This window comes from Condylostylus longicornis, unplaced genomic scaffold (assembly GCF_029603195.1).
Source record: "Condylostylus longicornis isolate FDR11 unplaced genomic scaffold, ASM2960319v2 ptg000034l, whole genome shotgun sequence".
Taxonomy (NCBI): domain Eukaryota; kingdom Metazoa; phylum Arthropoda; class Insecta; order Diptera; family Dolichopodidae; genus Condylostylus; species Condylostylus longicornis.
In genome coordinates, this window is record NW_026578003.1 from 2,821,397 (window position 1) to 2,849,221 (window position 27,825).

The 27,825-nt window shown below is 21.6% G+C and overlaps 1 protein-coding gene across 1 annotated transcript; it reads left to right on the forward strand.

The window, feature by feature from the left end:
- LOC129608725 (ATP-binding cassette sub-family G member 4) lies at positions 1-27,305 on the forward strand. Its single transcript, XM_055520396.1, has 7 exons — positions 1-1,075; positions 16,812-16,929; positions 23,489-23,681; positions 23,845-24,711; positions 24,778-24,946; positions 25,464-25,564; positions 25,641-27,305. Exons 1-7 carry the CDS (start codon positions 889-891, stop codon positions 26,139-26,141), a joined length of 2,136 nt encoding a protein of 711 aa, XP_055376371.1. The 5' UTR covers positions 1-888; the 3' UTR covers positions 26,142-27,305.
- The last annotated feature ends 520 nt before the right edge of the window (positions 27,306-27,825 follow it).

A 27,825-nucleotide genomic window follows, 5' to 3' on the forward strand; every position in this document is an offset into this window, starting at 1 on the left:
CACACATTCATTTTGATTTTCTTTCAGTCTCGATCGTACTTTCATTACAAGAAGTTGAATTCTAAAATTATAGCGCATATTTAATAAAAAAAAAAGAAAAATAAAAGTGATCGGATTAACAAACTTATAAGAGATTAGGAAGAAATATACACAAACATATATATCTATATGTAAATGTACATAATATATATTTTGTACAATAATTTTATTTAATTTTCAAATTCAAATAATAAAATAAAAACTTCGATAATAAGTTTTTAAAATCAAAAAGAGAAAATAATTTTTTTTTTTTTGTAATAATTTTTTACAAAAAATAAAAGACTGTTGTATTGTAAATTATTTTAATTTTCTTTTATTGTAAATCTTCTACATGAAGAATTTTAAGAATAAAGAGAGAAAAAATTGGAATAAATAAATAATAATAAAAAAATACATAAGTATATAATTACATATATAAAAAATTTTGTAATTTTAAACAAAGAAAATAAAAAAATTATCAATACTACTACGACGACACTTTAAAAAGCAAGAGGTTATAAAAAAATTTATCAACGAAAAAAATAGAAAAAAAAAAAACAAATAAATAAAACAACAATCTTTTTCTTTTTCATATAGAAAATATTGCAAAACATGTTAAAAATAATATTCAAGTTGCAATAAAAAGAATTTTATTTTATTTTATAAAATATATTGTATACAACCTACATATACATATATATACAGATGCATTTATATGTATATAAGAATATACAAAATAAAAATAATTAATTAATATTTATTATAAAAAATTTATTAATAATTATTAATATAAAAATACATAAAAAAATATTATTAATAGTTAATTAATTAAAAATAACAAAAAATAAAAAAAATTAAATATTCTTCAAAATGCCGAACGACAATAACAGTAGTGTTGTTAATAATTTACTTAGTGATAATAAAACAAAACCAATAATTGTTAAAAGTCAAATATCACCAAATCAACCGAAAAAATTAAAAAATTTACCACCAAGGTCTCCAGTTGACTTAGCATTTCATAATTTAACATATAGAGTCAAGGAAGGCAACCGTAACAGTAAGTATACAAAATTTACTTATATATATGTGTATAACAATATATATCATATAAATATAATCATATATGTATGTATAACAAATGTATATAATATACATTTAAATAAATGTAATTAATTTTTTTTAGTTTTGTTTTTTTTTTTGTTTAATTCATTAATTTTATGTTATACATTTGTACATACATACATATACAAATATGTAAGTATACTCACATAAATTTCAATTAAAAGACCAAAAAATATAAAAATTAAATGATTTTTTTTTTTGTATTTCTTCTTTTTATAAATTAAAATATTTATTAAATAAATGTACGATTAAAATTTATTAATAATAGCTATTTAATTGTTTCAGAAATTTTTAAAAATAATTAGAAATATATAAGTAGACAATTTAAATATGGCATTGAAATTAAATTCAAATAATTAAAAAATTATTAATTTTTATTATACTTATACCTACCTAATTAATAATTTAAATATACATATAAATGTAAGTATACATATTAATAATTTATATAAAAAACTATTAATGGAAAATTTTATTTAAATAATCTTTACAAATTTTTTTACATGCAAAGAAATTTTAAAAAACAAAATTACTACTTACGATGCTACATACATATGTATGTTGCGTGTATGAATGTAATTGTTGTAACTCGTCATTTATACTCGTATAATATACAAAATATACATATTCATATAGTTAATTATCATAATATAACAATATAATATTTACATACATAACGTACAATATCAAAGTTTTATTCAAATACTAAAAATTCTTTGCATATCTTTTCATTAAAATATTCCGTGTTTTGTACTTTGAAATTATTAATAATAATATTAATTATAATAATTGTTTTCCGCTACTTATATAAAAGTATTATAATTACATATATTTACTTACTTATATTTAGATTATTTGCAAAGGTCCGTTTGATTTTGATAACATTATTTTTAAAAATAATAATAAAAAAAAAATATAGAATTATACTTGATAAGATTAAAATAAAATTTTATTTTTATATATACTTACTTATTTATTTATTTAATAATACGTATAAGCGTATTTACATATATTTAAGAATTATTATTTATTGTGTTAAATATTTTTATTTATAAAAATATATTATTATATTTTTAAAAATATAAGTATTTGATCCTAATTAAAATGGTATTAATTTTGTAAATTACTTATATAATTATATAGGTACTTGTATTATAACAGTTTGCAAAAAAAAATATTATATTTACTTATGTACTCAATATTAAAATAAATAAATTCAAATAAATATTTTATATTATAACCTTTTTATTTAAATAAGCAATTAAGAAAATAAAATAATTAATAAAATTAATAAAATAGAAAATAAAATAAAAAATGATTTCGGAATTATTGTAAGCATTGTAAATATTATACTATCGGGATTTCTTGGAGAAAATCTTTTATCTGAAATTTTCAAAATTTTATTTTGTTATACTTATAATACAAAATAAAATGACCATTTTACTTTGAATTGTAAGTATTATTAATAAAATGTTTTGTAATTTTGCAATGTTTTGTAAATTGCTTGTCATATTTGATATAGGTTTTCATTAAGCTCTCCACATAGTTAAAAATTCGTAATCCGTAAAGAGAAATAATAGAAATTAACTTAATTAACAAAATTTTACTTTTAATTTTTTTCATTCAAAAAATATTATTGAAATTTTCATAATGAACGAATTTTAATCTACTTTATTTATCAGAATAAATTTTAAAATTTTTAAAGTATTAGCAATAAAATTTTTCTAATAAATATAATTTATCTGCAACATTGTATAGATAGTCTGATATAATTAAATGGGATTAAATAAGTTTTGATAAATTAAATAATTCAAACAATTAAAAAATAATTTATAAATGATCGATCAATTACTAATAATGTTGAAAACATGAACTTGAAATTAAAAATTTGAAATATCAATTAAAATTATATTAAATTGAAAATCAATTTAGCCACTTAGAGTGAAAATGGAATATTTAATTAAAGCTTGTATTAAACAAGTAATTTTATTTATTTTAAAAACAAATTTACAACAATTTTATTTTTTATTATTACAAACGTACCTATTTGATTTTAAATAAAGCAAAACTGTACTATTGTTATATTATTGTATAGAACAGAATATTTCTATCAAGAAAACAAAATGGAGAAGAATTTTGTATAAAAATTAAACTAAAATTCAATGAAGAGAAAGTATGGTGTAAAAAATTTTCATTAATTAAAGCATAAATTGCAAATATTTTAAATAAATATAAAAATGATAAGGTTGAAACACTTCATAATTAGAAAGAAATGGTCTGTCCGATAAAAATTAGGTAAATGTCATAAGTAAATGAACAACAGATAGGAAAATGTAAAATTAATTGAAATCAGTTACAATAATTAAAAATATCGTATTCAGTAGAATCTATTATACTGCTGAATAAACATTCTAGCAAATATAATTAAAATCTTTTAAAATCAAATTGAAACCAAATATTTTAATAAATATTTGGTTTCAATAAATTCTAAAAAATAAATTAAAAATATTTCAATCCATTCCTTTGGATAACCCAGAATGATTTTTTTTATTAAAAAAAAAGTGTGTTGTTTTTGTAAACTACTCAATCTTATATTGAAAAAATTGCAAATAACAATAAAAATGCACTTAGTTTATTACGAAGGGATTAAAATTATTTTGTTGATTTTTAAAATTAATCAATTAATTGATTATATATTACTTATGTATGCAGTTAACTAAATCAATTTTTTTATTTTATTTTTCTATTTTCCTTAATTAATTAACTTACGTATTAAGTTACGTAAATTCTATTAAAATTTATTAACTGACATTAAATTATTGAAAAAGCTAGCAAGTAAACACAAATGAAATACATTTTTTTTTAATTATTTTAAACAGCGACTATCATTATTAATCAAAAGTTATAAGTACTATAAATTAGAATTAAATTAAATCTCATTAAACCGGGTAAAAGATTGTATTTATTAAGATTCTATATAAAAATATTCAATTTATTTTTGTTTCCTATATTTGTTATTATGCGTATTTCTATTTTAAATTTTTTATTTTTCACATCCATATATGCAAAAAGAGAAAAACACATGCAATAATATTGAAAGAAAATTTTGATCTGTATAAAACTTTACTACAAAGGAAAAGGGTGATTATTTTCAATTACAACGTCAAATCAATCATCTCTCCATTGCAAACTGATACTTCAACAATGATTACATACCCTTGGGCTATTTAATTATACGTAAATTGCCTGATTTGTGTCAACCGTTATTGAATTATAATAATTTATCGTAACCTTAAAAAATAATTTTATACGCACATGTTTTACATATTTGTAATTAGATATACTCCAGTCAAAATGGTTGAAATAATATTAAAGTCTAGCATTTACATAAAAAATTCGATTTAGATAAAAAATTTTAATGAAAATTTGCATTTCTTTTCGTATATTTTGGCTAAAAATGAAACTCTTAAAAAATCACCCATTATTTTTATTATTGACACTTTAACATAAACCGGTTTTCAGATTGTTATTTACGTCAAATGCGGTCACAAATATCTAATTATATTTTATACTAAAATATACATGCATACATATGTACGTACAAATATGGATGTTCATACATACATTTTTTTAGTAAATACGTATACGTATATATCTACTAAAACAAAACTTTCAAATAATTTGCATTTTAAATCGATTCATTATTGATTAATTTGTAAAAAAATTTATTAGAAAGCATTTGAAAATTTTATATATGTAAGTACGCATAAACGTATAACAACGGATTTTTTTTAAAACCAGTTCTTAATAGTTTGTATGTTTGTATGGTATATAGTATTTATACCATACATACATACATATATTATAATATAAGCAAAAAATACAATATAATATTATTTATTTTCAATCAAATATAAAATATTAATTCAAGATCAGATCAATATCATGTTTATTGTAAAAAATGCCATTAATAAAAGTGAAATGTGCATTTGGAGACGTCTTATCTATGAAAATGATAAATTTTTTTTTTGTATAAGTACCTCTTGACAGAATTTTTGTAATTTTAGAAATATTAAATGATTTGTAAAATTGTTGCATACATACATATTTTTACATATATATAACACTCTCTTTGTATTATTATGTTTCTCTTTATTGTATAATTGACAATTATTACTTATTAATCAGCAATTTTAAATGATATTTATTACTTCGCCCATGTGTCATTGTGGCAAAAAGTTTTACATACAATATAACAATAAAAACATATAGTTACAATTAAATGCGAAATATGCGTTTCAGAATTCTTCATACACATAAATTTAAAATCGATTCAAACAAGTTTTTATTAGATTCATAACCATTTTTTACTTATATATATACACTTTAATTATATTTTCATATTCACTCCGATATATACATAATGTATGTAAAAATATAATTATACATACTTGCCATATGTTATATTCTCATAATATAATAGCTATTTATTTCTATGCAATATAATTTAATTTAATAGTCTTCTACAAATTCACCTGTTATTCAATAATATTTTTCTGATATAATAAAGTATTTGCGTAACATTTAAGTATGTACATACTGTTATACAAATATTAAACCCGGTAGTATAATAGTACCATTTTTAATTAATCACGATTGTTATGTACTATAATTACCTATACTTAAATTAAATTTTTAATTTAAAAAAAAATAAAATTTTTTTAAATAAAATTTTTCCATTATGTATTTAACTTATAATTGCCTTTACATTTAATAAGGGGTACTTAATATTTGTATTCCAAGTTTTTTAAATTACTCAAAAACTAAAATTCGAAAGTTTGATAAGCAAAAGTCAAAACCAACATCATGCATACTCGGCCACCTTATAGGACCCAGCAAACTTCTTTTCCGTTTCATAAAGATTCTATTAGTACGCTTTCGCTTGTTTCTCGGAATTTTCATTTTTAATTCCGGATCAAATTTGCAGAAGATTTACTAAGGTTTATATAATATACTTATACGTACAATCATATTCATAGTACATACAATAGTATACATATATAGGCATACTAAATATTCTGAAAAAAAAAAATGGCTCTGTATTACGACAAATTATTTAAGAAACATAATCTGTAATAAAAATCAACGTTTTAAAATTAAAGTCAAATGTCATTTCCGTATTAATAAAAAAAAACAAATCATAATAATGACTTTTACATTTTTGTAAGTTTTCATGTATACATATAATAATATAACGTGAAATTATTTACAAAATTATCTTGAACTTGCCTGCAACTGTATACGAGTACATGTATATAACAATTATAAATCTGTATATGCATAAACATATTTATTTTTTATTGAAATCAAATACCATTTACGATCATTTAAAAGTTTAATTGTTATCGGAGAGAGCAAATGTACTTAATTGTAATTAATTTCTTATATTACAATCATATTCTAATAGTATAAAATATTACTAATTATTACACTTACACAGATTTGTTATACTTATAGAAAAATATATACATATGTATAACTTCACTTGACCTACACTTAAATAATTTTACTTTTTTATTATCTAAAATTGTTTCTTTTAATTAAAATTTATCTAAAATTGTAATCTAATAGACTAATTGCAGAAATGAAGACTTTTATTTTAATTGGTAACTAATATATTATTAGAAATATTAGCACAATATTAAATCTATTTGTATTTTATGTTAGAAAACAAATAAATTATTGCTTACAAATATATTTTAAAAATTTCAGAATTAGGGTTTCAATCAAAAACTCTGTCAAAACTATAACCTAAATTCATTTTTGAATCTTTGTAAATTTAATAGTATTTAAAAAATAACGAAAAACCTCTGATATAATCCAAAAATAGAAATCAGTTTGTTTTATATACATAATTATATTCTCTAATATAGATCTAATATGTATAGATATTTTATTTATGTATATGGTTATTTCCTCAAATAAAGCGCATAAAGAAATTCAAAAATTATTTCCGAATTTTTGTTTTAAAATTTCCTAATACGAGTATACCATTTTTTAATTTTTATACTTATTTTAGTATATAATTCAATAAAAAAACTTGTATGAAATGGTTTTCAAAATATTATAACAGATTTTCAAAACATTATAACAGTGACTTATTGTTAAAAATTTTCATTTTTCCGTGCATGTATATACATAAATACAATAAATTTTAAATTTGGAAATTTCCAGTAATATAGAAAATAAATTTCACATTATGAATATTATATCTACTTATATAAATATGGTAAATTCATATAAGATAATAAATACATGAATTATTGATGGTAACTCTCGACATTTTAGATATTGATCAAAAATTTATTCAAAATATCATATTAAAAATTCATTCAACGTGTTCAATTACAAATAAATGTTTGTATATCATAGATTCTTATAATTTAGTATTCCAAACACAATCACCTTAACATCCAAATTAGAGTGATACTGTAAAACTATATAAAATTTGATGAATAGCACTTATAAAATTTTGATTACTTATGTAGTGTTATTAGAATTTAAATGTCAAGGTTAATTATATTAATAAACACCAAGTTAACATTTTAGATTTATTTCTTTCGGCAAATTTTTTTCGTGATACTTTAGTTAATACGGTTTTTTTGTAAAATTAGTCAAAGTCAGGGTTTACACTATTTATGTTACGCTATAAATGTTGCTCATACATTTTGTTTGATTCGTTCACATAAACGTGCTCAAACATTTTGTTTGATTTGATGATGTTTAGTATGACATGTTTTTTTCATACAATTCATAAAATTCTCATATCAAATGGAATCCGAGAGCAATGTTTGATTTCTAAAATTTTTCTTATATACTTTCCACGTTATGTTTTACGTCTTATATTTTGTTATACAAGCACATATATTTAAAATATAATTTTTTCGAAACATTAAAATTTTACAACAACTAAAACCTGAAATGTCTTAAGAATGCATATTTTACAAAACAATTAAGTAAGTTAAAACTTTCTGTAAATTTTTAAAAATTCAATGTACGAAAATACTAATACAAATATTCAACAATTTTATTTTCGAAAAAAATATGTTGACATCATAAAATTTAAGCAACAGAGATAATGTTGCATACAACATTAAATTAAAATTACAACATTTTTATGTACGAACTCCATATTATCTGAATATAATGTGTGTTTAGATACCCCCAATTTTTTTTAAGTTAATAATCCATAATCAACGTTAATAACCCGTAATTTATAAGAAAATTTTAAAAAATTTTTAAATATCTACATATTATGTACATATGTATGTACACACATTATATCAGACAAAAATCACATCTAAGCAACATTACTTTACTTTTATATTTTATTTCAAATAGTTTTTGTCTTTAAATTTTTTTACTATCTAGTCATAAGTAGAGCCTTGAAAACGAGTGAAAAGTAAATTACTTTTTTTATCTTGTTTTCTTAGCTTTTTTTTATTTTAAAGTTTTTCTACTAAAAAATTGTAATTTCTTGTCATACACGTAGTGTTCGAACTTAAGATTTGTAAATATACTATCACAAATACAAATAAAAATGGAACCTTTAAGAAAATGTTAAATTTCCGATCATCTTGTCTTTCTAATGTGTCTAATGGTTTTCTTTTTTGATACAAATGCTCTTTTTCTGTTATTAGCCTGCATATATTAAAGAAACTAGCCCAGATTGTCAGAAAAACTTTTAAAATACATTAAAAGAAAAAATCTTTTCGAAATTTTCAAATAAGATTTCAATTTTGCGCCCCCAATATTTTTTAAATAAGAACCATTATTACACCAAAATCATATTAGATTCTCTTTCTCGAAATTTCTTAAAAAAAATTATTTTATATTGAAATCTACGTTTCCCTGTTTCTATTGTCTTCGCTTCGCTTATGAGCCACAAAATTTGAAATATGTATGAATGTATTTATATTAAAAACATCTGACGGGAATCTACTAAATAACTCACCATATTGAGATAGTAATTTTTTTTTAAATCATAAGCAAAACAACAATTTTTCAAATTAATCATAAATTTCAAATATTTTTAAAACTTATCATTTGTATATTGTTTGTTACCAATACATTTGTGTAGATTGATACTTAAATCTTTTTATACAGAAAAAATCTTACAAAAAAAACTGTATGTCGTTGGCAACAATAGTATATTTCTATTATTCTTTTATTAATTACCATTTTCGAACTAGTTTAAAACAAAATGTGAAATCGTGTTAGCTATATGTAAATGTATGTATGTGTACAACTTGTACATAGTGCTCATTTTCTTGAAAAAATTTGTTTGAAAAATAAAATTATTGCTTATTTTTGCTCATATTTCTTACATCATGATTTCTTTTCTTGCTCTTTCTTATCATATTATATACTACGCTATTATATTTCTTTCAAAATAAAATTTGACAATATACACATACATAATAAGTAATCTTTCTATGTCGATTCTGCGGTAAATAGGCCGGCAAAAAGAAAAAATCGAAATAAAAAAAATGAAAATTAAAAGAAATATTTTCATTTGTAACTCAAGGCTAGGTCATTTTTGAAACAAAAAATTGTAAAAGATATAGTCAAAAAAAAAAACAATAGATAATGTTACTTGTGGTATACAAATAACATGCATTTTAGCATTCCAATATTTTTAATATAATAAAATTAATTTTTCAATACATACATGCATACTTATATTAATTATATATTATATTTTTATTTTTATAATGCAGTCACTTATTAATCATATTTTTATCTTCTCCTATTAATTTTTGAAATCTTCATTATTATATTTGTTTCCAATACTTCTATACTACTCAATTCGAATATTTTTGTTCATTTGTTCATAAGTATGTTTATAGCATAAAATTTGAATTTAAAACTGTTTTTTTTAATTTGCATATACTTATTCGAAATTAAAATTAAAAATATAAAGAAAACTTATATATGTACATATGTATGTATGAATATGAATTAGAAGAGTACATATTTGAATCTTTTTTTTAATTTTATAAACTAATGTTAATATTATCTTGAAATTTCTAGATAAATTCATTTTTCCATATATTGTTTCCGTATTGTATGATTTCGTATACATTTACATAATGTGTACGTAAATATTCATTAAGGAAAACAATTTAAAAAATATTAATAACAATAAAAGTTAAATAATAATTTTTATTTGCAAACAACTTCACTGCATGTAGATTTTATGCTAACATTCTGTTATACAAACTGTTGCACTCCACTAAATAAAAGAATTGGCAAGATCATTTTCATTTATAAGTACATCATTATACTTATATTCGAGTATAATGTTATTTTTAATGGTTAGCCATTTACGTGAACATAATTCTCGAATTATAGAATATTTCAAATGCATAACACTGAAAAATCACAAATGCCAAATTCCAAAGAATATGGTTATGTCAATTTTTAGTAAATTTAGACCTACTTATATAAAAATATTTCAAAAAGAAATAGGATTTCATTTACCAAATGATTGAATTTAGTCCAGTAAGAGAAGTTAAAACTATTATACGCCACTTTCAATAATTCATAATAATGTGCGAAAATAGGTTGACCACGCAGGTTTTTTGGAAAGATTTTAAAAACTAACATTGAAATTTTATCATTAGTTAAAACGTCAAAATTTTTTAGTATTCGTATAGTTCTTGTCGTTTCGATCAGTTTTTAAAATCAGAATTATAATTATTGTAAAGTAAATCGTAGTTTTTGTATAATAATTACATATTTATTTTATATGTGATAACCATCTAGTTGGATAATAATTTAAGTTTAAATATAAGATTTATATTAATTGTCTTGAGTTAGTAAAATCGTGATTTTTTCTCAAATAAAATTTTTTACAGTACTCCCAAATATTATATTCAATAACAGTCAAGATTAAGATAAAATTTAAGTCTATATGGTATGATCTTTCTAAATATCTTCTATATTTGATCTTCTCTTGTTTACCAAATTTCTTTATCACAATCTAGTATCAGACAATTTTCACTGCAAATTTTGTTATTAAATTTATATAAACATATGTATGTATGTCTGTATATATACATATGTGTATGTCATAAAAGTTCATTTGATTTCAATTTTTCGTTTATTTACATATATTTTAAATGTCAATAACAAAATCGAATCGAAATTAAAACTACATACCTACTTATTTAAAACTTTTTTTTTTCATTTAATTCAAAACAATACTACTGCATATCTGCGTATGCACACATACATATATACACAATTTAATACATACTTTTCATACAAACAGTATGAAAAGCTTTAATCAACTATAAATATATTTTAAATGTACGTATGTATATATATATATATATATATATATATGTATATGAAAGGTATGAAATTAAAATAACATTAGTAACCATTTTGCTAATACAAAGCTCGGCTTAGCAAGCAAATAATAAAAAATATAGAAAAAATATAATAATATTTTACTAATAAAATAATAAGAAATAAAACTACATTCAAACTGAAAACAGGTTTATTGCACTTTTGCAGGTGAGAGAGCACATTTCAAAATTTATATAAGTATACAATACTTGTAAAGATTTTTTTTTAATTTTCTTTTTTTACGCTACAAAGAATTTAAAATTGCTTAGCTAATGGAAATTTACAAAATAAAAAATTATACTTAAGTACAGTATTTTTCATTTAAACCCCAAAAAAAAAAAAAATATGAGATTTGTTAAAAGTTAAAATAAATTCACTTTAGTCTTAAAATTTAAATTTAATTTTAGCTTTTAAAATTTCTATTAAAATATAACGCAAATTTGTAGTAATGTAGATACATGCAAATCACTTACGATAATTTTACAAGTTACGCACAATTCAAAATCTTATTCAAGTATCAGACTTCCTTTTTCTTAATTTAATTAGCAAAATGCTAATGTTAAATGAATTAAAGCGTTAATAAATTTATTACATACACAGTATCCATTATATTTTCACATAAAATTCGCCCTATGATTTGACACAATGCACTAACTTTCATACGATTTTAATAGCTTGACTCAATAGATTCATATTTGGAGGAAAAAGAATAAATAGAAACATACAAACCCATAGGTAATTCTTGATATAGATTCGTATATTGTGCGAATTCTAAGAATTTTCTCCATTTTATGAAAAATTTCAAATATTAAAATGTCACTTATTACATTCTGTTGGATACGAAAAGATAAGTAAATGTTTAAATTCAAAATGTCTTATAGATGAAATTTAATAAATTAAATATATTATAAAAAATTAAATGCGCATTGTCAACGCATCTAATAAAAATTAACGTGAATAATTTAACAAGTTTTTTTTCTTCTTTCTTTTTAATTATGACGGAATTCCTAATGCACGTAACCAATAAAAACAGCTTAGTATAAAATAACTATATTTGAGAAAAGAAATATACAAATTAGGAAACCTAATTCATGAAAAAAAAAATTATTTATAACCATAGATTATGCGACTATGTTTTAAGTATATCAATGGTTAAATGTAATAATTTAACGATTAATCGTTGAAATTGATCAATGAAAATTAATTATAAAAATTGAAACTATTATACGGGGAATATTTACCAAAATTCCAATAGAGTTTAATTTATTAGAAACATTTTAATATTTTACAAATATCAAATTTTATTGCTTAATTATTCTTCGATTTTTGAAAAAACTCTCAAAGTTGACAAAGTCTTTTGTTTCGTATTAAGTATTTATTATCAAAGTTAAAACTTAATTTTTAAAAGTCAAATTAAGGCCCTTTTATTATTTTACCATTGTTTCAGCTTTACGTAAGTTTAAACTTTCGAAAAATTCGAGTTTTTAATTAAAACTATTAAACTCGAACTAGGAAATTCCTTTTTGCCATCACGAAATTAGTTTGATTGAACACCATTTTTTAAATGTAATGTATAACTAATTGATTAATGTGATATATATAAATATTTATGGTAATTAAGTATCATATTCAAACATGTACATGTATGTATTTAAACAAAAATAAATTATCTTTAATAGAAAACATTTTCTATGAATAAGACTTATTTACCAAAGCTAAATAACATGTAATAATAATGAAAAAAATCCTAAAAGATAATTGGTATATACTTATAAGCAGTACGTCTATAAATATTATATGACTCATTTTCTAATTGATTCTGTATATAGAACCCTAAAATAGATTAACTTTCGTTACTATTAATATTTTCCGATATAAGTATGTAATGTATGCTACTAGTTTAGTAATAAAATTCATCTATCATTACAAATAATATCTTCGAGAAAATCACTAAAATTCAATAATAAAAAAAAATCATAATTAAACTTCAATACACACCATAATGTAATTAATGAAATTCGTGTAATAACTATATAATTATTGTAATATACCACATGCATATTGTATATATATCCAATGAATAAGGAAATATACTTGTAAATGATCGACAACTTGAAAAATATTCAAATTAAAATTCTTTTCGTTCATATTGTGTCTATTAAATTTACATACTTGCATATATTAATAAAAACATAAGTGTTTACATAATCAAATATAGGAAGAAAATTTAGGTATTATGGAAATTACATACATGATGCATGAAGCACAAATAAAATTTTGAACAAAAAAAAATTTTTAAACAAAAGGTCAATGGACATGAATAATTCCAGTTATCAATGAAAATATTTACTTTAATCTAATTGAAATTTATTTATTTAAAAAAAAAAATAGGAAAAAACAAATTAGAAAAAATTAAACTTCTGTCAATTTCAAGTAACTATCAGTGTCATTACTATTTTTAATTGACATTCGTTTATTATTGTAAATTCGTTTTATTCTTGATTTCCTCCAATTTATTTGATGATTCTTAAACTTAAAGAAAGAAAATATTGAGTATGTAGCGCAATGTAAAAAAAATAATATTCTATTTCGAATTAAAATTAATAACTACTAAATTGGCAGTGATGTCCAAAAAAAAAATCTGCTCTAATGATCAAAATAAGCCTAAAAGTACTTTCACATGATCTATACATGATTTGCATCAAAATTCATATTCTAGCGAAAAATATTAATTTTATTTTGTAATATAAAAATATTTTTGTACAGCAAAAGAATTTTTTTTTTATTTTCTGAAATATTGATAAATTGTCGCTTAGCCATAATGAAACATACTTAATCACATTTAATGAACTAAATAAACAAAAAGGTTCAAAGTAATATGTTCCTAAATTTTGAATTTTACGAATTTTCAAATTTAGAATTTAAAAAATGTATTTTGTTTTTGAAGTAGCTCAATTACTTATTCAATTACATTTGGTTTGAATAAAAAATGTATTTATAAACTAGAAATTAATTTATATAAACTCAAATTTACTAAGTTAAAGTTTACTGAAACACTAAATTAAGCAAATTCTTTAATATTCTTATCGTGAATTCTTGATGTTTTCGAAAAGAATTCTAAGAAACTTCAACTATGAAATTAAAATTTAGCATGAATTCAAAACGAATTTTTTTTTATTTATTTTAAATTTTCACGATTAGTTTTTAAAACATTTATTTTGTTAGACTTTGGTCTACTGTCCATACATATACATATATGTACACATATATATATAAAGGTTTTATTCAAATTCAATGTTTATTCTAAATTTTTTTTTTAAACAAAGCTCGTTAAGAATTTAGAATATATTAAAGAAGTTTTATAATTAATCATTCAAAAATTTTATTTTACAATGTTCTATAATAATATGTTAAATAATTTTTTTTTTCTTTAGAAATTTAAATAAATAAAAATGATTTTAATATTAGGTCAATATGTACAAAATGTGTGCAGAATTTTTGATTAGAATTTTAATTAAAAAATTTAGTACATGTATTGAATATAGAACATTAAAATCCTTTAATATCTTCTATAGGTATTTGTTACTTTAAGAAGATAAAAGTTTATTTGTGGCATTTTATTATACTGTATATAAAGTATTTTATACTTATTGGTATCTACTATAAGTGCTAACTTATAATTGCAATCAGGTTGTAAAAAATTACAAACTGTTTGATTGCTTAATTGCATGAGATCATACAGTTACATGTATGCGCCATTGAATATAAACCTATATGGAACACAAACAAGCATTCAAACAAAAGTTGAAAAACTAAAAATTGCATGTCTGTCTGAGCCATAAAATTCAAGGGTATTCGTATGTGAGTACACACAACATGAGTATTGCAATAATATTTCAAAATATTATTTTAAATACCCAATTAGAATACAAAAAATTCAGCATACACAATAGCTTTATTTAAATTTTAATTAGAAATCTTTAATATTCAATGCTGCTGTTTTAATATTGTATAATTAATTCTCGCAAGTTTATAGGAGAATATTGCAAAATTTTTGTTTTTAATTAATTCTTATCAATCAAAAATGAAATTTTTATAATATTACAATTGCGGCCATTTCTTTTCTCTGAAAATGCAAAAAATAATTATACAATATAAAAATGTTTCTTTCAAAATTTTAATTTAGAATTCCAAAATGATATTAAAATGACTATTGAAAATGAGATTGAATCATCATTCTATTTAAATCAAAATTATAGAAATTTCAAGAATTCCAATTTTCCTAGTACTTACCCTAGTTATACAGCCATGTATAAATTATAATTTCCTTATGTAAAATACAGTAAAAAAAAATACCGATACAGATCGTATAAATAAAAATAAAAAACAATTGAAAACAAAATTTAAGGTTAAAATTATTTTTCAAGATCAAAGTTAAAACCTACGCAAATTACTTAATTGGAATTTGTAAATAAATTAAAATTAATTAAATATTTAAAATATATTAAAAAATGAAAACAAAATATCGAATATTATTTATTATTCTATAAACGTATACTTACATTTATAATAAGTAGCAAAATATATAAGTATTGTATAACTATTAATTGGAAATAAATAGAAAACATGATTAACTGATTTAATTTTTTTTTTTTTTTGTTAATATAGTATGCAATGTAAGGTTCATACTGGGAAAAAAAAATGTTATCATCATCAAAATATTTTTTTTTTTATACACTCATATTAACGTGTTAATTGTACTAATTAGTTTAAAGTCCATATTTTTAAATTACTTTTCAATATTTCAATTTTCAAAAATTTATTTAACAATAAAGTTGAAGAAAATGGACAAATATTAAAAAAAATATAAATGTAAATGTTAAAATAATCGATGATAATTATGTGACCGGAACAATGACCTTTTTTGACAAAATTTTTTCAATATTTTTTAAATGCATGTAGGTGTAATCGCATAATAGACATGATTTGGTTGACTATTAAAAATTATATTTTGTATACGAATACCTTGAACTTTCTACCAAATTAAAATTTTATTTTTTATTTTAATAAATTTTGCATTCATTCAAATATAACTTGGCCATATTTATTTCATATATTGCACATATTAAAAATATTTGAATACTTTAGAATCAAATCTATTTTTATAATTATATCAAAAACATTAGAAATTCTAATTCCCAATAAGTATTTAAAATTTTTATAATTTATTAATTTATTATTATTATTTTTTACAGATGCTAAAACAATACTTAAAAGTGTTAGCGGTAAATTACGATCAAAAGAGCTTACCGCTATTATGGGCCCATCAGGAGCTGGTAAAAGTACATTATTGAACATTCTATCAGGTTATAAGTAAGTTTGTTTTTATTTTTCTTTAAATTATATGTGTATTATACGTTAATATATGTTTAATTCAAGAATAATAATAATAATAAAATTAGGAAAGCAATCTAGTATACAAAAAAAAATTTTCGAATTCTTTTAATTCTATACTCTCTTTCTAATTCTATTTCATCGATAATTATGGAAGACTATCTCTCTCAAACTTTTATTTATAAACTCAACAAAAGTTAATATAAGCTAGAAGATAGATTCAAAATGTCTTATATATAAAAATGTAAAATTACCGTTACTTAAAGTAACTTCCTTGGAATATTTCCCGAAACCAATTACTTCCTGGTTGTACACTAGGTTGATAAACAAAGCGTGAATAGAGCTTTGAGGAAAATTTATTTTCCATTTTTGCGAAAATAAATATCTTTACTATTACTTTGCTATTGAAAATTAATTGCGAGTTGTCAAAATTATATATAACATTACCAAACTTCTAAATCCGTTCTAAATTCCAAACGCTCTCTTTTATAAATGCATAAATAGTTTTGCGAGCCTTAGTTTTAGTGCAATATTTTTCATGGAAACCAATATTAATTGCCTTAATGCTTTAATGAAAATTTGCATAAAATGTTGGTGTACAATAAGTTCAACAATATAAATTGGTTGAAACGAAATCTGCAAAGAATTTGAAATGGGTACCATCTTGTCGGGATTGCATTTTTGTACTGTACTTCATATTAAGTACAGTGCATACTTATTGTACATTACCATCCAAAATAAATATAAGAAATACTTTTAAAAGTTAAAACAAAAAAAAAAAGAGGTTTAAACTACTTTTATGATGATCTTGGCTTGGACATAACAAAAGCATACTTATTTTATTTTATTAAAATGTTAAACTAGTTTTTTAAGATTTTCATGAAATAAACAAAAAATCCAGTTAAATATAAAATATTATTACTTATTTCTTCTTTTTTTAATTTTTATTTTTAACAACAACTTGTTTTTTAATAATATGAACTTTAAAAAAATTTTAATAGTTGTTACAGTCAAGTGTAACCCTTGATAGTGATGTTGACCTTGAGTTTTGAACTATAAATGTTTTTGTTTGTTTCTTTTTTTTTTGTTTTTTTTTTCTCTTTTCAATAACCAACCTGATATAAAATATAATTTTTAAATACCCTTTTTAAATTGTTGGCTAGTTATTATTAAAATAAAATTGACAAGTCTTACTTGTTTTCATATTTAGTACATATACATATATTATGTGTATGTATGTGCAATATTATATCCGTGTATGTGCCATACTTGTATATTAAATACTTATATTTACAGATATTAAATTTTCTTGCACAACAATTTAAGTTGTTAAAAAAAAAAAAAAGATAATTCAAATAATTAAGGCTCGTATTTTCAAGAATAATTGCTAGTTTTTTATTTTACCATATTTAAGCAATATATTTGGCAATTGTATTTCATTAAACATATATACATATTATGTATGTGTGTTTATGTAAATTAAGGTAAATATTTAAATTTATGCCCTAGTTGGTAATGATTTTCAAAAAAAATTTTTTTCAACTCTTTAATTTTATTGCTTCGTGTTGAAGACTTTTTAATTAACCCATGTGTGATGTCCGAAATTCCGTAATTTTTCTTAGTTATAAATTAAAAACATTAAATTCAATTTTGAATTAAAATTCTTGTAATTATAAAAAAGATATTTAAAAATCTAAGAGACCATTTTTTTCAGTTTCACATAATAATTTATTTATAGGGTCAAATTTACAATTGGGTAAGCGTTATTTTTAGTTTTTTGTGATAGAAAAATTGTGCATGCCCTATGGAATTTTACAGAACTAACAAATTTCCTTTAGTTTGGGTACAGCAGTTTCCTATACAGACTTAAATTTTCACGTTTTAAAAGCTCTACAAGTTCACGATACGTCTTTATGTTACTACACTATTTCGACATACTATTATTTGTTCCTACATACATTTTCAAGATTTTATATTCATTTTTAACACTGAAACAATTTTAAAGTACATTAGTACCGAAATGTACAATACTGCGTATAACAAAATTGAATTTATTAATTTTACATTATATATACAAAATAAATGAGCCTTCATTTTCATAATTATTCTTGACAAAAACAAAAGACAAAAAAATATAGAAAAACATATTGGGGGCTTCCATTTTAATTTCAATACTTTTATTCATTAAAGAAACCTTATCAGAGATTTCGGTCAAAAACCTCTTTTTTTTTTATTGATTTTTGTTCTTTTATTTTATTTTAAATTTTCTACTCCTTATATGTTTAATGTAAATACCCAATATTGATTCCCATTCAATAAGAAAATATTTATAAAATAAAATATTCATTATTTCCCATTACAATCTTAAGTAAATGAAATTAGATAAAGTTTATTTTGTGTTTATGGTTTAATTGAAAACAAAAATTTTATAGCTCCACATTTCTGTTATATTTTCGAGTAGCAAGTTAATCATTTAACATTATGAATTTTTTTTTAAATTTTTTACGAAAAATAACGTTAATTTTTTCTAAAATTATACGATAATTTTGACATACTCTAATTTTTTTTTTCTCTCAAAAAATAAACTAGGTTAATACTGATATAGAAATAAAATAGAATTTATTTTTTTTTTTTCTGTTTCCAAAACAAAAGAACCTAGACCTCAATTTATAAACATGTTTAAAAAGAATGTATAATATAATTTCCTATATAAGTACACACAATCAAATATTAACAAACGAATAAATAACACCCTGTAATCTTGAATATGAAGAAAAAAAGAAAACAGAACTGAAAAACAATTACAGTCACAAATTTCAAGGTGATTCAGTAAGTTAATAATTTTAATTTAATTGCAATGTGTTCAGTTCCTTGAATATATTATATAGGATTTGCAATAACTATATGAAATTAATGTATAACTTAATTTAACTGGTTTAGGTTCAAAAGCAATTTAAATTTGCTACTAAAATTAATATCATCATACTTGAAAGTATTTATATTTTTTACATTACAATTATGAAGAAACATATTCAAAATAAAAATAATAAGGCATATTTTAATTCTTTCGACCAAAATTATTGTTCAGCAAAGGCATCATCCCGAATAACTTTGAAACTTAAATCTCTTATACATTTTTAAAATTTTAACTAGTTTTTAACTCAGAATGCCTTTGATTTTTTAAAAGAACTTAGTTTTCTCCGTTGAAGAGAAAACAAAAATTTTTAGCAGATCTAAGGTACTGAATTTAATTTGCAACCGGGTATTTAACTCCAGGTTTTTCTCATTATTAATCACTGGTTCATATAAAGAATGTGTAATACACAATGTGCATATTTATTATACATTTTAAAATTTAATGAAATTTATAATATTTTCTTTTAAAAATATTTGTACTTTGAACATATTAAAATATTACGTAAAATTTGAAATAATCCCAATAATATAATCTACTTATTTTATGTATCTACTACTTGTATATATTTGTATAACTTATCAGTTTTTAACACGGATGATTATTTCATTGCTAAAAAGAAAATATTTTACGCAGTAAACAAGAGTTTAAAAATAACAAAACCTATCATTAATATTAAAAGCAATAAATTAATTAAAAAAATTAAATTAAAAATTAAATATAAAAACTGTTGCAATAAATATATAAAATACATTGAATTTTTTTGTATTCTTATATTTTAATGATTATAAGTGAAGTAAATGAGTGTATTAAGCACGATACCATTGACAAAGTCATGCGATAAGCCTTGATATCATTAAGTTTTATTTTAATCTTAAATTAAAAATTTTATATCATATTGTTGTTAAGTATATAAATACACGAGAATTTTGATATTTTTTTTCGAAAATTTAAAAGGATTCAAGTACTTATTAACTTAAGTTTTTTTTTATTATTTTTACATTCTGTTAAAAAAAAATCGGAAGCACTTGAAAATGTTCACATAATACAAGTATATTTTTTTGCATATTAACACATTATGAGCGGGTGGTCTAGCATGGGCAACAATGTTGCGTAGCGGGGGCGAATATACAATGTATACATCCGGATATATAAAAAGTTTAAAGGCCCTATTACTCAAAAAATAACAAGTTTTTGAAAAAAAAGCCTAGAATAAATTTCTACATCCATATCATGCCTATAATTGAATAAGATCCCAATTTTGTAGGTTAGTTTTAGGTGGATTGCTAAAATCCGCGTAATTTTATGAAGTTCTTGGGGATTTTATCACTTGTTTTTATAAAAATATAAGAAAAAAGAAAGTAAACGAAATAAGAAAAACACATAATGAAATGTACATTTCCAAAATATTTAGATAATGTTATATTCAGAGAACAATAATTAAAAATATAAGAATAAAAAAACACATAATGAATTGTTCATTTTAAACGCTTGTGTCGTTAGGGGTAAAAACGAAATGAAAGGCTGAAAAAAATTATTATAAGACCTTTGTGTATAAAAAAATAAACTAAAGGGCGCGACCAAATATTTTATCAATCGGTCCCATCATACAAATTGAAACATTGTAACAAATTGGTCTAGGAACGCGTTGCACTGTCATAGGAGTAGTAATGTATCATAATAAACGAAGTTCTATGAAACACAAACATAATATGAACGAAATTTGTAAGATAAACAAATTTTGTTATGATTGCTCCGAATGTTATGTCATATTTTTTAGCTTGTTTCATTTAAGAGTGGTAATTTTAAACGAGTAATTTTAAGTATGCGCGCAGCGGATACTTGTACCCGGCCCGCTTATAAGTGATAATCCACACAAGCGGGTACTAGTACCCGACCCGCTCATAATATTTTAAGTATACATTATGTACATAATTTTAAATTCCTTTGATTATATGAAATAAAAGAAATGACATTGTTATTTATTGATGATAAATTAATCGTAAATCGTTTATATGTATAGCATTTTTTATTTACATGTATTTACTTACTATTCAAATATATATGCAAAAATATTACAACAAATCGAACAAAGAAACCTAAGAAAAAAGATTCTCTATCTTAACATAATATAACAATTAAAATTAAAATGGAACTTCATTAATACACAATAATTATGATTAATGTACACACTCATATATATTTTTGTACATGATATATATGCAGAGAATGTATATATATAAAATAATAATGATATTAGACTTTAACCCTTTGTTCTCTGTATAATGAATGTAATTATTACAATTTCTAATATAATTGGTATTGTTTCTAGGTCATAAATATACTAAGAAACGTGTCATAATTATATATCATACTTTGATTAGCTTTGAATTCTTATATATGTACATGTATATGTGCATATGTACAATATTTAAATTTTGATAAGAAATGAATAATATTTTTATAATCTTTTTATTTACTTACCATATTTAAATTTTTAAATAATTGACACTTCAGAACGTGTGAAAATATTAAATTTATATTTTTCAATTGTTTTTTTGTTCTTTTGTAGTTTGTTTTTTTTTTCCTCATTTTCATTAAAATACTACAAATTATTATTAAGTAATGCACCTTCATTTCAATTGTTTTAAGGAAATAAAAATTTAAATTTAAAAATATGAAACATGAATTTAAAAAATTATTTTATCTTGAATATGTTTGTATGTATATACAAATATAAAATATAAAATTCTTGAAAGAATGCAATTTTGCGAATAAAAATCACCTTAACTATAAAAGTATTAACAAGAAACTATTTTATACATAATATGCACGTGACGTGACATAAAAATGACCTTACTTATTTTCTTTTACTTCCTATTTTGAAAAAAATATTTGAAAATATTTTGAAAATTAAATTAAAAAGTAAGAAAATGGAATTCAAATTGAATGTCATATTTTGCTCCTAAATTTTCTATCTTCCTTCTTCTCAGCCATATACGTAAAATGGGGTGTCTTTTATGAGGTTTTGTGGTATTAATATTCTGATTATGGTTTCTTTATTTATTTCATGACTTTGAAAGTTCAAGAAGTTATCCCATATTTTTATTTTCAAAAAAAAATTAAAAATTTTTCCTCCAGCTTTTAATCTCATAGAAGTTCATTGTTCCTAGGTGGACGAATAACAAAGAGCCTAAATTTCTTTGACTCAGAACAATTATTCAAGTAATATTATAGTAAATCAGCGGCGCAATTTTTTGTGAACCTTAATTATATATAATTGAAAATTTGAAGTTCAACAAACACTTCCTCCAAAGATCTGTCACTTTCTTTGTCATTTATGCATTTATAAGCCGACGTCGGCAGAACAAAAATTTCTTCTTCGAACCCAGTTTCATTAGCTTTTGTAAACGTTCTAACACTAAATTCATTCTAATTTGGACCAAATCTAATTGTTGCTTGACTATCTGGAAATGTTACTTCTTTATTTCGTTCTTTCTTTAACACTAGCTACATATTACATTTTTGTTTTTATTACAAAATTTATTTCATAATTGATTTTAAAAATTTTATTCTGTTAAATTGACAGTTTAATAATTGCTTGCTTTTTTTTTCTATTTATAGGACAACAAACATTGAAGGTTCAATTACAATGAATGATAACGAAAGAAATTTAAGTGTATTTCGTAAATTATCCGCTTATATTATGCAAGATAATCAATTACATGGTAATTTAACTGTAATGGAAGCTATGACGGTTGCAGCAAATCTTAAATTAAATAACAAAAAATTTAACAAACAAGAGAAACAAGCTGTGGTATGTATATATAGAAAATATAAAAGTCTTCTATCCAAAATATTCATTATCATTTATTATAAGATTCCCATAAAGTCCATAAAACATCTATAAGAAAATTGTATCTTAAAAAATACTCGTATTTATTCTTGATAATAAATTCAAATTATATTTTTATTTTTAGATTGATGATATTTTACAAACTTTGAATATCGATGAACATGCTAATACATTAAGCCGTAATTTATCAGGTGGCCAAAAGAAACGTTTATCAATTGCTTTAGAATTGGTTAATAATCCACCAATTATGTTTTTTGATGAACCAACATCTGGTTTAGATAGTTCAACATGTTTTCAATGTATACATTTATTAAAAATGTTAGCTGCTGGTGGTCGTACAATTATTTGTACAATTCATCAACCATCAGCTCGTTTATTTGAAATGTTTGATCAATTATATACGTTAGCTGATGGACAATGTGTTTATCAAGGTAGTACAAAACAATTAGTGCCTTTCTTGGGTAATTTAGGTTTAGAATGCCCAAGTTACCATAATCCTGCCAGTTTTATAATTGAAGTAGCTTGCGGTGAACATGGTGAACATACTAGAAAACTAGTTGATGCAATTGATAATGGAGCACGTGATATTAGAACTGCAGCTGATGTTGAAAATATTAAAATGAGGAATTTAGTTAAAGTACATAATATACAAACTTCAAATGATAGAAATAATGCACAAAATTTAAATTCAAATGGTTTCACAACAGAAAATAATAGAACAGCTGATACATCAAATGATACAGCTGCAATAAATGCAGCAGAATTGTTAAACAAAAATATTGTTAATGATATTGTTAAAGAAACAATTACAAATGGTGTTCAAACTCAAAGTAAAACTGATTCGATGGTAATTGAAATGGAACGTGAAGATGGTGTTAGATCTGCATTATTAGCACCAGATATTACATCACCAGAAAGATATCCAACATCTCAATTTCATCAATTTTGGGTGGTGTTAAAAAGAACATTATTGTTCAGTTTCAGAGATTGGGTAAATATTAAATAAATAATTATTAATAAATATTTTCAAATTTAATAAATTTTTCTTAATTTTTAGACTCTTATGTACCTACGTCTGTTTGCTCATTTATTAGTTGGATTTTTAATTGGTGCTCTCTACTATGATATTGGAAATGATGGAGCTAAAGTACTAAGTAATTTAGGATTCCTGTTCTTTAACATGCTCTTCTTAATGTACACTTCAATGACAATTACAATTTTATCATGTAAGTTGGTTTTAACTTCACATTTTTATGACTGGCCTTTTAACTTCACATCTTAAGAATTATATATTGAAGCCAAATGTCACGATCCATAAAACGGCAATAAAGAACCATTTCGACTATCCATAAAAGCTATGCCCATCCTTCTGTGAACGGTTACTTTAAAAGACGAATGCTTACTGTTATTGTACTCATGTCACTGCTTATAATAACGAGATCAGCTTACTGAAACGCGAACCCAGAATATAAAATTTTAAAAAGATCCGACAAGCTTTTTCTTTTTTTAAAATTCAGCAATCATAGCCGTGTAATATGCGCTTGAAAAGTTTTGAAACCTCTAAAACTTTGATCCTGCCATATTAGTTACAGAAATGGTCTTCTAGAAGAATTATTTAAATTTAGACAGTCCACTTATAATAGGCGAATTTTTTAATTATGAATATACATATACCAAAAAAACTTGCATTTGTTAAAAATTTATTTCAATTTTAATTATGAACTACTAATGTTTCTTTTTCAGTCCCTCTGGAATTACCAGTTTTATTGAAAGAAAACTTTAATCGATGGTACTCTCTTAAATCATATTATTTGGCTATTACGGTTTCAGATTTGCCATTCCAGGTAAGTTAGTATTAAAATATATAAACACAAAAATTCTCATATCTACATTTATAATAATACTTCTTTTAATTTTTAGGCCATTTTCTGTGTACTTTATATATCGATTGTATACTATTTTACGTCTCAACCTTGGGAACTCTGGAGATTTTCAATGTTCTTAATAATATGTTTATTAATATCATTTGTTGCTCAAAGTGTTGGTTTAGTTGTTGGTGCTGCAATGAATGTACAAAATGGTGTATTTTTAGCTCCAGTAATGTCTGTACCTTTCTTATTGTTCTCTGGATTCTTCGTATCATTTGACGCGATACCAGTTTACTTAAGATGGATTACATATCTATCATATATACGTTATGGTTTCGAAGGTACAGCATTAGCTACATATGGATATGGTAGAGAAAAGTTACAATGCTATCAAACTTATTGTCATTTCAAATCTCCATTAACAACACTTGAAGAATTAGATATGGTTGATGCTGATTTTACTTTAGATATTGTTGCTCTTATTGTCATATTTATTGTATTAAGAGTTGCAGCATATCTTTTCTTAAGATGGAAATTAAAAACAACACGATAATAATATAAGAATATTAAACTAAATAGTTATAAGAACATGGTTTTTTTTATAGTATTTAGATTTCTATTGGTATTGAGTTAAAATTAAGAATTTGAAAAAAAAAATATATAAGACAAAAATTAAGAGAAAATTAATTTTAAATAAATTTATTTACAAAAATGAATTGTCAAACTTTGTAAGTGGTTACAAAAATTTTATAATTATTATTGTTCTAAATTTGAGAACCATATAAATTAAAAATAAATTTAAAATGCTTTATGTACAACATTAGTTATTTACTAATGTTATTTGAGAAAATTGAATTGTTTCAAAAAGATGTCAGGCCCAACTATAGTTACAAATTTACTCTATATTTAGTAATTAAAACTTTTGCAAAAAATAGTATTTGAAATACAACATTGCATTCTAACTGACTTGTAAACGTAATCTATTGCCAAAATTTTTTAAAATATTAAATTTATTACCAATATTTCCGTTTCCTTTTAATGTTATGATACAACAAGGGTTATATTTATATAGGCGATAAAATTACATACATGAATATTTTAAATGTAAAATTTAAACGAAATTCACGCACATTAAACAGTCCAAAAATTATCATTATTGTCCTATACCATCATAACAAATTCAACTACTATTAGAAAAAATTTGAAAAATATAAAAATATATAGTAAATAAATTTGTAAATTTAAATTTTAGTGCTAAAAATATTTGTAAAACAGAAAAAAAATGTTGTCATCTTTAAAATCATAAACTCCATTACAAAATATTAAAATTTCTTATGTTATAGAATTAAGAAACATAATAGTAAAACTTTTACAATTTATCAAAAATTTTTATGGGTATTAAATGGAATTTTGATTCTTAAAATTTTTATTTCTTCAAAATTTTTTTCCCGTGTTTTAAACACACATTTTTTTTTTAAATATGTGTAGTTTTTGCAAAGTATTTTTGTCTGAAAATTTTTTTACAAAGCGAAAAAAAAATATTAGAGAATTTATCAATTATAGACTAAATTTATATAATATATGTATGTTTTATATTAATAACAAAAATTTAATAAAAATTCAAAAAAAAAATAATAAAATAAAATATTTGTGATAAATTTATACTTTGCGATTATTTATATATAACTAATAATTGAAACAAAATATAAAAATAAATGAAATTAATTTTTGTACACATTTATAATTAAATTCAAAATATATATACATATATATATATATATATATATTTGTATATTTAGATTATAATATCATATAAGCGAATAAAATTGGTGAAAAATTTAATGTAAATGTAAAATTATATTTTTATCAAATTCTTTACTTTTTGATATTTATCTGTATGTTTATAAATAATACGAAATTTATATACGTTTATAAATAAAAATATATAGCAAAAATGTTTGCTATAAAAATTATATAAAATTTTTTTTTCATGATTTAATTTTATCAGGATAAATATTAAATTCTTAAAAATATTAAATTGATTTTCTTGTTTTTTGATAATATTTCGCATTTTTTTTCTAGTAACATAAGAACTGTTCAATCCCTGTAATATTATCCAAAACACAACAGACGCTGCCAAAATTTTAAACAATTATTTATAGCAATAGATACAGTAAATCATAAATAAATGCAGATGATCATAAATGCAGTTTATCGCGGTTTATATAGTGAAAAAT